This window comes from Octopus sinensis, linkage group LG6 (genome assembly GCF_006345805.1).
Source record: "Octopus sinensis linkage group LG6, ASM634580v1, whole genome shotgun sequence".
Taxonomy (NCBI): domain Eukaryota; kingdom Metazoa; phylum Mollusca; class Cephalopoda; order Octopoda; family Octopodidae; genus Octopus; species Octopus sinensis.
In genome coordinates this window covers 120,028,880-120,044,573 of record NC_043002.1, presented here as the reverse complement: position 1 = coordinate 120,044,573, position 15,694 = coordinate 120,028,880, and the positions used below count along the sequence as shown (strand labels likewise).

Sequence of the window (15,694 nt, the reverse complement as noted above, 5' to 3'; positions counted from 1 at the left end):
TTCTAAAGCGGAACATCCACCGATCCCATTGCTCGACTGGTTAGAGGGCTGTGGGCACCTGACGACATTCTAGGTGTCAGAAGTCCAGTCTAAATCTTTTCTTCATCCTGGACTGCCGCTCCCTCAAGGAGACGAGTTGCGAAAAGATGAGTCTCCCAAACGGAGCCCACACACAGTCGCTGCCCAGAAATCGTTGCACATGGCTTGACCTAAGAGCGTATTTGCGCATTAGGGGCCACAGTATACCTAAACAACCACTCAGAGGATGCTGACAACAGACTGACGGTCTTATATTGGAACACGTCCCTTCCACAAGAATTTAAGTAAGAGATGCTCCAGCCTGGTGAAGCAGTAACCGGGACAAGGCTCGACAGTCAGGCGATAAGTGATAACGGAAGCGATGTAAACATTCGCCACCTCTGTCTGACCTTTCAGGGACAGCTTCCTCTCAGCCCATTTCTGGGTAAGATTGACCACCCTGTTCTCCACCTCGTCCCAGTTCTTATCAACCTGGAGATCGGGACCAAACCAGATCCCAAGCAGTTTAACTGGTCCGTCGGTCCAGCGTTCGACGACGCCGTCCGATGTCTTTGCCCTGCATCTCCGCGAGGCCAGCTGAAAACCCACCGATGTGTCGGCGTTGATTTTAGCCCCGGCAACCGACTCATATTGCTTTGGGATGGTGCCGACCGTCTCCACCTCGACGGCGTCCGACTCCATGACGGTGAAGTCGTCCGCGAATGCCTACACTGCCCTTCCTTGTCTCAGTTCGAAAGGGGTACTCCTTAACTCTTCCACCTTCTACATCAATGGCTCAAGTGTCAATACGTACAGAAGAGACGACAGCGGGTAACCCTAACAGATCGAGCGTGCAATGCCAAACGATTCTGATAGGTGGCCGTTTACTATGACCACTGAACAGGTGCCGCTGTGCATTGCAGCAATCCAGCCTCTGAAAACGGGTCCGAAATCGCCTGCTTTCTGGACGACTTCCAAGTAGCTATGTTCGACCTTATCGAATGCTTTTGGTTGATCCAAATTGATAATAGCACTCCCGAAGTTAACTTTGGTCCCAGACCTCTCTATGATGTATCGCATAAGGTAGACGTTGTCGTGGGTAGATCTCCTCGGGATTGCGCACGTTTTGCGCTTTTCCGACCAGGCTAGCGACGACAAGCGCCCGCCTTTTCGATAACACCTTGGCCAGGACAAGCTAACAGTACTAGCAATTTTCCCGTTCTGTTGCCAGTTGCGGTAGACGTCTGGCAAGAGGTCACCAAACAAATCTGGCATGAATACATAGAATTCATAGGACAGGCCCGGATTGGCTTCTAGAAGTAAAAAAAAAATATCGGAAGGAAAACTGGTAACGAATCTGGTTGAAGATTTTGAATCGGTAAAACTGGAATCCCTGGCAATGGTTCCCGACCTTATCGAGCACCCCAACGGAGCACAACTCTAACCAGGTTGTGATGAGGCTCTCTAGTAAGTTGTACGAGTTGTTCTTGTGATTGTTGTTTCTCTTCGTATATTTGTTTCTGCTTTGGTGCTTGTTGTAGTTGTGGTTGAATGAGTGTGTATTGCTTTTGTTGTTGGGATATGGTGAGTGAGTCGGTGTTGTTGTTAGTGTAGCAGATGGATTAAGTGAATTTTCCTCGTCTTGTCTTTTCCCGTTCAGCTTAGAACGACTTTTTCTTGAACTATTTTTACGCTTTTCCCCAATTACACCTCATCACATGATAAAGCTTCTACGTCACCAGTGTCGGAAGTACATGGTGTATTTGTGTCGCCGTCTATAGCGATGGTCCGGAGTTACTTGGTTCTCCTATCCCCTCTATTGAGGATTTTTTCTCATCAGGTACGCATGCTTTTCTTCCTGCATTTTTTTTACTCCTCAAAGGGTGTTGTTTTTATCGATGCTGTTATTGTTGATGTTGATTATATCGTTTTTGCTGCTGATGTCCCTGTCGTTGTTAGTCGGAGCCAAAGCGACGCTACTGTTTGCGGTGATGATCGAAGTTTTAAGGCGGCGAGCTGGCAGAAGCGTTAGCACGTCGGGCGAAATGCTAAGCGGTATTTCGTCTGCCACTACATTCTGAGTTCAAATTTCGCCGAGGTCGACTTTGCCTTTCATCCTTTCGGGGTCGATAAATTAAGTACCAGTTACGCACTGGGGTCGATGTAATCGACTTAATACCTATCTCTGTCCTTGTTTGTCCCCTCTATGTTTAGCCCCTTGTGGGTAATAATGAAATAGGTGATGATCGAAGTAGCCACTAACTGGCTGAAATTATTTACATTGTAGCTGTACTGCTTATTTTTCTCTCTCGTCAAAGCTTTGCTATTGTTGTTGTTGCTGCTGTTGCTGCTTGATTGTTTGTTGAGTGAAGCCGTCTTCGTTCCAATGCTCGCAGTGGGAGAAGTCCGAAACGTGGTCCTTTGCTATTTGTAAGACCCGCAGAAGAGAAAGCAGGTCAACCCCCGACACCGAGAGCATCGACGGATGGATGAATGCGCATCAAGGCTCAGCGGTTGCGTAGGAAGTTACGGACAAGAAACAGGAAGAAAGAGTGAGAGAAAGTTGGGGCGAAAGAGTACAACAGGGGTCACCGCCACCCCCTGCCGGAGCCTCGTGGAGCTTTTGGGTGTTTTCGCTCAATAAACACACACAACGCCCGGTCTGCTGTTGCTGCTGCTGTTTACTGTTACTGTCGTTGTTATTGTTGTTGTTCGTAGTGGCTGTGGCAGAGGTAATGGTGGCGGTGGTGTCGGAGTTGTTGTTAGTGATTGGGATGGTCATCTTGTTTTGCCTGCTTACTAGTCACTCTCTCTCATTTTTGTGGTAAGACACTACTCTCTCATTGACGACTGAAACTCCCTCGGAACTATTTGTTGCTGCCATTGAGTAAAATTCTAAATTTTTCCACATGGAATAAAATATGAAATAAATTTCCCCCAAGAAAAAGGAACTCACCAGCAGAAGATGGTTCCCTTATTATCCACCCTGGTTGAAAATGAAAGGAAAGCACCGCTATTATTCGGAGAAAACTAACGATTTTCGTAAACAAAATACAGAGCCGTGTTTTCCTCGGCTAATCATAATAATAATAATAATGATGATGTTGATGATGATGATAATAATAATAATAATAATAATAATAATAATAATAATAATAATAATAATAATAATAATAATAATAATATTAAGAAGAAGAAGAATGGCTTCAAATTTTGGCACAAAGCCAGCACTTTCGAGGAGGTAGTACTTATTTAGATCTAGTCTTAATTTTGCTCAGCTTGCTTTCAATTTTGGTGTATTAATGCTCTGAATTTTGACTACGATCAACCAATTACTTTATCTCGTAAATTAAAGAATCTGATGTTATTTGGAATTAGAATTGGGAAATTTGGGTAATTTTAGTCAATCAACAGACAGCGAGGCATCAGCAGCTTGTTACCATGACAACCGCACGCTCTGTTGTGGTTCACTACTGCATGTGCCACTGTTGTCTATGTTGATTTTTCACACTTAGTATTTACATATTTTTCATTTCATATATTTTGGGAACTCATTGACAGATAGCTGGATTTATGATTTCACCAGGTTAATTCTTTTCATAAAAATTTTAATTAGGAGCATTTCTTAAACCGTTAACTTCACATTTCAACAGCTTAACTGAAATTTAGGACACGTAACAGGAACTGAGAGGAATATCGTGGAACAGAGAAACTATGGACGATACAGATAATTTGACATTATTTTTGAATTCTGCATGCAAAGACATATAAGATACAGGTATTCTTTTCCTTTGGACATATTCTTTGTTGACCAGTGTTATTCTTATCGTAGTTTACGAATCCAAACATGAAAACGTTACTCAGCTTTGGAGTTTCGGAGACAGACGCCCCCTTTCCACACACACATTCACTTATATATTAATGATGTACATAAATACATGGCAGGTATACATAATACTTAAGTACGCATAAAGTAAACACTTGCAGACAAATATATTCATATAACAAATTTAAAAAATAATAAAAACACACAATGAAGAGACAAAAAACAGTAAGATGATACATGTTTATTTTATTAGGTATTTCTGTTTATTTAGAAACCTACAATGAATAGGTCAGACGCTAAACTATAAATTTCACACCGTACAACCTTAAAGTTGACACCGCTCCGCTAAACGCAGAAAATTTGTCTCGCTATTAGCTAAAAATACCCAGTTTTTTTCGATTTTTAAACCTCTGTAACTTTTTCTCCGATTTTTTTTTTCTCCATAACATCATACTTTCAAAGCAATGAGAATGGACGGCTACATTATTATAGCCGATTTTCAGATTTTTTGTTACTTCCTTTTAAAAAATGCATGTTCTGCAAATGGAAAAAAAAAACTAGATCCACTTATTTTATCGACCCCGAAAGAATGAATGACTAAGTCGACTTCGGCGGAATTTGAACTCACAACGAATCAGTTTACCCGACGTACTAACGATTCTGGCAATGCACTGGCTTAACAATAATACGTACAAAAACACCACCACCACTACCAACAACAACAACAGCAGCGATAATAATAATAGTAATAATAACAGTCGACCCATTATGCCCGTTTGATTCCAAGATGCTTACTAATTGACACATCATGCCCTTTGATTTCAGAAATGCTTAGTAAGCGAGCCAACATACTCGTTTGATTCCAGGATAGTAAAGAAAGAAGAAAAAATAATACAATCTCTTAAAATTTGAAATAGGAAGAATTTGGAACATGAGAACAGTAAAGGTCGTGCCTATAATAATTGGTGCGTTGGGAACAGTAAGCAAAGATATAGACAAACGGCTGAGGGAGATTGGAATAAAATACCCGGTAGAACTCCGACAGAAAGTGTCTCTTGGGGACAGCAAGGATTACCAGGAGGGTTCTAAACACTTAAAGGAGTGCGGAAAACTTGTTCATACCTAAGGTTACATGTAGTAATCCGCTACCCACAAAAGTCCTACCAGGTAAAAATCGAACCTGAGCCAAACCATATAATAATGATAATGATAGCCGAAAGGCTCTCGACAGTATCACTTTCCTTCTTCCCCTCTCCTGTATTGTTACCAGTAAGGGAGAGGAAGGGGAGGGAAATCTTCAGCAGTTACAGGAACTGGAGGGGCAGTTTTTTCCTTAACACTTTCAAGATGCGCTCCGCCATCTTGTTGACTTGTAAGTGATTTCACGCCCACCGAATAAGTGCGGTGGGCCGAATATAGCCCGGCAAGGGGGCTAAACAAACACACAAAAACCAGTGACAGGTTCCTGATGTTTCTATTAACAAGTTGGAACAAACGTACAACGAAAAGGCGACACCAAACTGGTATAAACAAAAGTTTTTAAAATGAACATACTTGGAGCGTTCGAAGACACGTCCGATGTCAACAACAACAACAACAACAACAACAATAACGACAGCAACGATGACGACGACAACGACAACAACAACAACAATAATAATAATAATAACTGTGTTATGTTTTGGGGGAAGAAGTAAGTCAGTTACAGCAACGCTAGTGATCAACTGGTACGTATCTTATCGACCTCAAATAGAGGATAGGCAGACTCGTGCAATTTGAAATCAGAACAAAACTACGGACGAAATTCCGCTAAGTTGTTAGTTCGGTGTGCTAGCGATTCTGCCAGCATACCGTCTTATAAGAGTAGATTGAAATATCGCAAACTAATTTCTGCCTTAAAGAGATCCTTAAATTTCGCAATAATTATACCTTTATCTTTGATGTAGGTGTGAAGTAAATGGGAATTTACGGTACAGATGACACGAAGATAAACAGTAGCGGCAATTAAAGCTGAACACCTCTTCTTATTAATTAAGGAATCAATGAAATTTCACGTACAAATTTCGATTACATTCCAAATATGAAAGATGTAAGTTTTAGACTCACAAAACTCATTAAACTAATATTCATTATCTGGAAGTTTTATTAAAATAAAGGATAGAACTTATGCATATATATGAGGTTAATTAGTACGTTAATCATACTAGAACAAGTTCATATTAATTAGAGTATTATGGAAATATAAATAACTAATACCACAGTGTCCTCAATCTCAGTAGCATATTTAGCATAACATGCATCACTACCATTTTTTATACTATGTTCGTTATGTATAAATTTTATCAGTTAACCGTTTAGTCAACATGCAGGAATTGAACACCTATTTTGTATATCTTCAATTACCTCTAAAGAGATTAGACTTTTAAATAATATTAAATTTAATTAATTCATTTTCTGAAGATCTGCAATTGAAACAACTGTAAGGGATTTTTGTCGATTTGTAAAGTAATAAATAATAATTTATTAATTACCTCTCTCTGCCGAATACTTTAAACATAATTGCTTATTGAAAAAAGTAAATACACCTTAAGTTTCTGTTACCTGTGCTAAATTTCAGTTAAGCTGTTGAAATGTGAAGTTAACGGTTTAAGAAATGCTCCTAATTAAATTTTTTATGAAAAGAATTAACTCTGTCAATGAGTCCCCAAAATATATGAAATGAAAAATATGTAAAAATACTGAGTGTGAAAAATCAACATAGACAACAGTGGCACATGCAGTAGTGAACCATAACAGAGCGTGCGGTTGTCATGGTAACAAGCTGCTGATGCCACGCTGTCTGTTGATTGACTAAAATTACCCAAATTTCCCAATTCTAATTCCAAATAACATCAGATTCTTTAATTTACGAGATAAAGTAATTGGTTGATCGTAGTCAAAATTCAGAGCATTAATACACCAAAATTGAAAGCAAGCTGAGCATAATTAAGGGGGGCTCATTAAGGGGGACACACGTTGGATGACGCATTCTCATGAATGATGGTGCACATAACACATGAACTAGTTTTACAAAACATTCTCACAGACTAAAAATCCATGCATTGCCAATTGAAGATATGTAAATGTATTGATACGTTGTATAATAACTATCAAAAATGATAACTACTTCAATAAATGAAACTCATATGATAAAACGATACTGCTTCCCTTCCGATGTATATACATATAGTATATTTATGCATGGATTACATAGACGCACGCGCACGGACACACACAGGCGTGCGCGCACACAGACACACTTATATTTATGTATATATCAATATAATTGCACGTGATGTATTTCCGAATTCATATCTTCGTTGCCCTTGTTCCGTAAAGTGACATTGACATAGAATACAATTGAGTGTGTTTGCCGTTTGAAGTTTCACAGTTCTCTTGTATTGCACAGAACAAAGTGGAGTAACAGAAATGTGTTAATATAGTAAGATCATAGAAGAATCGGACGCTTTTGTAAGGGTAAACAATGTGAAATTCTGTAATAAAGTGTATACAAGTTCTTTTTATGATTATGTGTATTCTTGTAGATACGCATGAATGACTGCTAATTGTTTAACTGGGTACATAAAATTATTGATGCATGAATATAGATATGCACTTGTCGCGATCTATTTGTACATGTATGCGTGCGTGTATGTGCATATATATATATATATATATATATATACATGTGCAAATATATATATATATATGTGCAAATATATATATATATATGTGAAAATATATATATATATATATATATATATATATACATGTGCAAATATATAAATATATAACTATATATACATGCACATATATGCACATATATATACTGTTGGTTGCATAGATATAGAGGAATAAAGAAAGGGGTGTGGAGAGAAAGTAAGAAAGCCACACATATATATACAATATTTATCCGTTTCGTGTTCAGCGTTCTAGTCCTACAGAGGTTTTGTAGGGAAAGTTACGAAACATACTCTCCTAATTCTGTCTACTGCATATTTCTCCGATACTAAGAAAAATAACGAGAGTGAAACGGAAGTAAATTTCTTACTAGAGTGGAATTTTGAGGTAAAAAAGCTTAAGAGGGTAACTTTTACATCGTCGTAGTTTCATTTCGGGGCAAATGTCGGAACCAATACCTTACGGCATTCAATCTGAAGCGCTAACGATTTAGCCAAGTCATATTATGCGCATACTTTTATATATGTGGATACACACACACACACACACACACACACACACACACACACACACATACACACACACACATATACGCGCACACACGTACGCACGCACACAGGCACGCATGTACTCACACACACGCATGCACTCATACACACACGCACGCATGCACGCGCGCGCCCATTTATACACAAACACGCGAAAATACACACACTCGGACATTTATTATATATATATTCAGAAAATGAAGATCTCAGATCAACAAGCACATCAATTGGACCACATTTATAGCTTATTATTTAATACAAAATATGGCACAACATTCGTGTGACACGACAAATGTTGCGGCCGTTTCTGCATCCGGTGCCGATCAATGTTTACAAATAATTGCGAAAGTAAAATTCTTCATCTTCATACGACATTTGAATCAGGGCACGGTGCTTCATCAGAGTAAAACAAAAGCATCCAAAATAAACAAAAAGATGAAGGAATAGGAAAGAAAACATGGCCTAGAAAAGATGTCTGGAAGCCCAGAATGTTAAAAGCATCTTAGGTAGATTAGAGGTACTTAGGTAGATTAGAGGTACTTCTGCAGCTTATCGATATAGCATACATGAGAGAACGGTCAAATGGGCACTATGCTGGACTTACAGTTAAGGAGAGGCAACTAGTACAGGTATTAGAGAGAATATATATAAAACAAACTGTTAAAAATAATATTGGACATAACATTATATATAGCAAATTGTGATAATAATTAGATGTATACAGGTATCTAAGAAAATTCTATTATACACAACAATTCACAATCCAAAAACATTTAAGCGATTAATATTTGAGACCAAATCGCATTTACTAAGTATTCTTAATATGTATTACTTTACCCTAAAATTAGATTGCTCATTTCATTAAATCTAATAATTTAAGAATTACAAATTCAAAATTACATTGAGTATAAGTAGGTTCAGACATACTATATCAATCAACAGGTTACACATACACTCCTCCATAGTAAAAAGAAATGTTACAAATATCTCCTGGTAAGCAGAGCTACCATAATACCAAGTGCTTGCAGATCCATACAATGTATGGTGGAAGAGGGTAATTATTGAGTACATTAAAATAAAATAAAATAACTATCCACGTCTCGAAAGCATCCATGGGCGTTCGTACCATGTCTTCGAGTGAACTTGATATTACTATCTGCCAGATTCACGACATGCTATCTCCTTGTCTTTTAAGTGATCTGTAGAAACATGACAGGAAATCCCTCAGAGTTCTCCATCAACTGACTATATGAATATGAGAGCAAGATCTTTGCCTAGCGACAATAAAAAGGTCGAAATTAAAATAAAGATATATGGCAACTTTAGTGAGATCTCTTTATTATCATTAGATGATAAGATGTTGCTTCGAATTTTGCTGAATTGATTCAACTATCTGAATAGATCGTTTTCTACTCTTAAATGTGGCATAGTTCATATGTAGGTTTGCGCTGCTAGACAATTTCATGAAAAGCTGAGGTAACAGTAGCACGAGATCATCATAATTTATGATACTTAGCCAGATTATTCGAGAAGCTATATGTGAAGACATGTTGCACCAAATATTTCAACCATGGTAGAATAGTACAGTGCAAACTTAGATATGAACCGTGGTGTAAAAGAAGGCTTTGTAAACGCGTCCAGTCAATATTCAACGTCTGTAGCTGCTGAGCAGATGAAGATCAAACGTGAATGGAAACTTGGAGTTACCATTCACTATAGAAACGAAAACGGAAGACTTTTCTAACAATTGACTGTTATCTGTGACCTGCACAATGACGACTATACTGTGCCATGTTCAACTGAATCAAGTCTATAAATCATCTCCAATGGAAATCTGTGCTTACGAAGTTTTCGATTCCATAATCAGCATATCAAAGACAAAGAATCTTCCTTAATATCCGTCGGGGAAAGTCCACTCCAAATAACTGTGAAAAGTGAATTTTCGAAGTAGTTTTATTTGTAATATATTTTGGCAGTACCTTGTCCAAGCCTCAGTCGATCAAAGATTATATCATAAACCCACTACAAGAAATCCTCAAAGCCTTTCGGTATATCTTTAAAAATTTAGTGTATCTTCTTTTTCTGCTCTCCACAATGCTTAATGATAATAACAACTTGCAGAAAGTAATCATCAAATATGATGGCTTGATAAATTTCATCAAGCAATAAAACAATACAACTTGAACCACTAACAAAGATGTACAGGCAAAATTGATATATCAATGAGAATATGAACCATTCGTTGAATAACACCAACTCCAATGAGTTGGTCGTACAAAAAGAATGCCAGAGACAAGAATGACCAAACAACTCTTGCACTGTTAATTTATAGAAAGTTACCATCCACTGAAGTGGGAAAGTCATCTGACAGACGCGTCTCCGACTCCAGTAAGATCATGTATCTTTTGAACACTCATTATAACAACCTTAGAAACGCAAGTGAAAAGTCATATGAGCAAAACAAAGATGAGTGAAACGGCGGCTGCAGATAAGATTTGAAATCAAAAAGAAAGAGAACAAGAAGAGAAACAGCTCAAAATAACTTTTGGAATGAGCATCATCTCCCTCTCTCACTCCCTCTCTTTCTCTTTTTCTCTCCCTCTCTATTCTTTCTCTCTCTCTCTCTCTCTTTCTTGAAATGGAAACTTTCAAATCATCGATCAAAAATTTTTAGAAATATCCTTGACAATGAGGAACACAGACGAGAGAGAGAGAGAGAGAGAGAGAGAGAGAGAAAGAGAGAGGGAGAGAAAGACAGACAGACAGACAGACAGACGGACAGATTGCAAGAACTAAGGGTTAATCATAAGTATTGTATAGTCGTTCGATTAAAATGTGTCTGTGAAAGGATATTATGTATTTTCAGAATAAAAATTGCGTACATTGCAGCTGAATTTTAAGTACCTATTTCTTTATTACCCACAAGGGGCTAAACACAGAGGGGACAAACAAGGGCAGACATAGGTATTAAGTCGATTACATCGACCCCAGTGCGTAACTGGAACTTAATTTATCGCCGCCGAAAGGATGAAAGGCAAAGTCAACCTCGGCGGAATTTGAACTCACAACGTAACGACAAGCGAAATACCGTTAAGCATTTCGCCCGGCGTGCTAGTACCGGCTACAGACATCAGCAGGGTGTTGTCTTCTACTGATTATTTTATCTGCGCTTATTTAAGTAGTGTTTTTGTTGTTTTTTTGAATTCATTTAACGATCGAAAGTTCAAAATATTTAAATTAGTAAGCTATTTTAACTCTGAAAATAAACCTTACCGCATAGATTCAATTTAACATAATTTTATTTCTGCGACCTTTAACTGATTACATGAATTTCAGTCTAAGTTCTTCAAAGCTTTCATAAATCCTTCCAAAGGACCGTTGAACCGTGACAAATACGCTTACTATTTCTGTATATCGCGTTATCAAAATAAACATTTTTTCTTAAACTTTCAAGACGAAAATATCTATATATCTTCAACATATTATATATATATATATATATATATATATATATATATATATATATATATATATATATATATATATGTTTTCGTCTGAAGCAAAACAGCTCCAATAATATATACAAAATACAACACGTAATAGTTACAAAATACATATAAGTATATACAGATATATACAATCGCTCTCTCTCTCTCTCTCTCTCTCTCTCTCACACACGCACACACACATACACACACGCACGCGCTCTCGTATGTATGTATATATATATATATCTATATATATATATATATATATATAGATATATATATATATATAATATATATATATATATATATATATACACATATACATGTAGATAACACATGTACACGTACATATACACATTCATATATATATCTGCTACATATGTGGTACATTCTGTCAGTGGCTGTGTTTGTGGAGTTGTTAGCTAACACCTCCTACATCGTTTTATCGATTCTGTTGAAACTTGACTCGTGAGTCTGGAAACGTCATAGCATACTAAGATTGTTGAAAAAATCGATAATAGGGCCCCTGGAAAGGATCATTATATATATCTAATACATTTCATTTAACATCCGAGGGAAGTAACCCATTCTCCCAGATTTTAATAGCCAAGGAAAATAATCCATTCAATTTCCTAAATCATTTGGTATAAATCAAATTGAGTATACGTATTTCTTAGTATTTGAACTGTTTGAGCTATTTTCGCAATTTATAAAGTACAACCCTTAAAGAAGTAAATAGTATCTTCCTAAACAATAGATCCACTTATTTCGCTTAGCGACTCATTCACGAATATACTAACACTAGCGCCACTGTGGGTAGTATTCTCTGGCAAAGTACAAAAGTCCTTTTCAGAGTTATGTACTTTGAATTGTTATTTATATGAATTCTTACTATCAGGTAACTAATTTCATGTTATTACATAACTAACTTCACAGTTTGAGTATTCATAACTTAGTAGGAATTCCTAAAAACAAGATCCTGTTTGGTGATCTCTGTAAAAAACCTTTTAAGGGATACATGCTTTGTATTGATGTTATTGGATTAACAAAACAGTTATAAGAACGGAACCAAAGGATAAACCCTGCTTTCCTGGGAATTACCGGGTACTTCATCTAGTATATATATATATATATATATATATATATATATATATATATAGGTATAAAAATTATATATAAAAAGGGACAAGAACGTGAAATACACAAAGAGACGACACAAAAAACGGACGGGTCATTCGAAGCCTTTAATCTTCAGTCAGGAACCGGATCATCATAGCAAATTTCGGCTGATTAATCCTGATATTGCTCCGAAACGGTTAGCCCCAATGAAAAACTAAACTGCGAGCATTAGATTTCTTGGAAAAAGGATCGAATGTATACGAAAGAAGGACAGAAAAACGGACGAAGCCACACGAATATAAATACAAAAATAAAATTAAAAACAAGAATGGTAATAACAGGACAACAGCAGGTGTCTTACGACTTTAGACAAATTTAACTTATCTAGCAGGCGTGTTTTGAAAAAATGCCTTTTCGGCGGACGAAGACAATGTTGAACCGGCAGCGATCACCAGCGGAATGACTAGTTGATCAGCAGGTCACGTGAGAGTAGAGAGAGAGAGAGAGAGAAAGAGAGAGAAGGAATTAAAGAGGGGGGAAGGAAGAGGGGGAAGAAACAGAGCTCGCCAAAGATGGCTTGGCAACAGAAACAATGGTGCAAAGTGAGAAAGACAGAGAAATGTGAGAGAGTGGGGGAAGAGGAGACCAAAGAATCAGAGGCGAGAAAGAGAAAGTGAGAAAGTGAGGTATAGAGAAAGTTTGTAGAAGTCGTACAATGGGTGGAATGTAGCATACATAAGGGAACAAGGTGTACGTTGCGCCGCAATAATATAAGTATAAAAATGAATATATATGCTCTTACTGTATATATATTTATTTATATTTACAGCCTTATATATATACCAATATACTCTTACACCCCTGTATACATACAAATATTCACACACATATACGCATATATACATATATGCATACATATACATACGTACATACATTAATGTATGCATGCGTTCATACTTGCATATATATATATATATATATATATATATATATATCGATGTTCCATAATTTTCACTCTTGGAAATCTGGATATAGGAATAAAAGTGTTATTTAGGAATTCAGTTGTGCAGTAATACAGTATTTCAGAAATAAGGACATTACATAAAATAGAAAGATATGTATTGGTGAGCAGATCATAATTGACAACACGTAACTTTATAGATAAAAAGATTCTATTTTGAGATATTTATTAAGTCATGTCTTACCTTCAAGTAATAAAAGTATATATGTTACACATGCTGTCAAATATATCGCCATTGTGGGAACTGGTTAAGTATCTGTTTTGCTTTTTATTCAAATGAAGCGAAATTAACGTCTTGATGTCCTTAAGGAATTGTTTCTCGCGTTTATTAATATCGCGTATGGCTGGAAATGTCAGCAGAAGGAAGCTTTATACTTCATACATTTTTCGTTACGTATATCGTTTTCCTTACATATTGTTGTCTTGCACACAAAATAGCTTTCTTAATTATCCTTTACAGCTGAAGCTATGAGATGTTTTTGAAACTGTAGGAGAATACGTTCGAATCCTTGAATTAGCAACGATTAGTACGAAAGATCTTCAGAAAGTAGCAAAAACCGGATGGAGTGTGTGTTTTGTTTATTCGTCGAAGCGATCATTAAAATCGAAATCTGTAAGAGAAGAAAGAAATAAAAACAATTTAATAAAGAAATGAAAGGAAAGAAGAGTGAATTAATTTACTGACGTTAAATATTGATATTGGATGTGATATGGATGTAATTGAAGCTGATTTTATTCCATGTATCCATCAGTTTATTAAATTATTGATCAGTTATTAGCTGCTTGGCTACCCATAGACATGTCAATCAATTTTCTGGACATCTCTACTCATGATTAGGAATTAATTCTAGTTTCTTTTATAGTCTTTTGGTTTGATTTTGTATTATCTGTAAGAGATGCAATTGCCTTTAGAACAGCATATTGGCATTGCTGACGGATTCTTACCAGGTCCCTAGAAATATATTTACTGCTAAATGATCGTTTGTTAATAAATCCTACCACTTGTTTTTTTTTTATTCAATTATTAATATATATCTCACTTTAAAATGGCGAACTGACAGAAGCGTTAGCTCGCCAGGCAAAATGATTAGCGGACTTTCGTCCGTCTTCACGTTCTGTCTTCAAATGCTGCCGGGGTCGACTTTGCCATTCACCCTTTCAGGGTCATTAAAATAAGTACCAGCTGAGCAATGGGGTCGATGTAATTGACTTACTGCCTCCCGAAATTGCTAGTCTTGTACCAAAATTTTGAAACCGATATACGTCTCACTAACGTGAAAGAAGTGTGAATCTTTAATACCTGACACTATACTAACATCTAAATGTTGTTCGACGAGTTAAAAGCAACTGCCAAATCTGATCTTAACGTCTTAAACTAGATAGGTCACATAGCGAAAGCAGTCCAAGATATATTGTATCTAAAAACAACTGGATGATTATGGTTAGAAATTCTTAGTTTATAAATCATTTTGACTAAAGAATTATAACTGGTATTGGTTCTAGTATCTCTCACTTGAAAAGACAGAAGACAGAATAAATGTTCATGAGAAAAGTAGAAGAGTGAAAGATGTTTATATATCGTTGTGTACGTCGTAAAGAAGCGAGCATAATTTATAGAAAACTGCAACACTTTTTCTTTTTACCAATCACAATAAAAACGTATCTGTTTCATATCCGCTGTTCATGTGAAAGTATTAAACGTGACACATTTAAAATGTTTCATTCTTAAGCATTCTAAAATTATTTCTTTTGTAAAACATCAATGCTATACGAATATAATAACATATTAAGAAGTTGTGAGTTTAGCAGAAAATATAGACCACCAGAGTAACTTTTAAAAGAACTTTACATTATGATTACCATCCTGTCAGAGACATTAACGCTTTCCGATATTTCCAGGCTTATTACAAAATGCATTGACCTTGTGATGTTGAGTAACACTGCGCCTGAACAT

At 36.6% G+C, this 15,694-nt stretch overlaps 1 protein-coding gene across 4 annotated transcripts in view; it reads right to left on the bottom strand.

Annotated features, from left to right (window-relative positions):
• The window catches only part of LOC115213083 (neuronal acetylcholine receptor subunit alpha-6), a 357,620-nt gene extending 343,266 nt beyond the window's left edge, over positions 1 to 14,354 (bottom strand). For all 4 annotated transcript variants that reach the window (XM_029782002.2, XM_036504309.1, XM_036504310.1 and 1 more), the window contains exon 1: positions 13,925 to 14,354. In XM_029782002.2, coding sequence (XP_029637862.2) covers positions 13,925 to 13,976 — 52 coding nt within the window. In that variant the 5' untranslated portion in view covers positions 13,977 to 14,354. The remainder of the gene's footprint in view (positions 1 to 13,924) is intronic.
• Between the last annotated feature and the right edge of the window lie 1,340 nt (positions 14,355 to 15,694).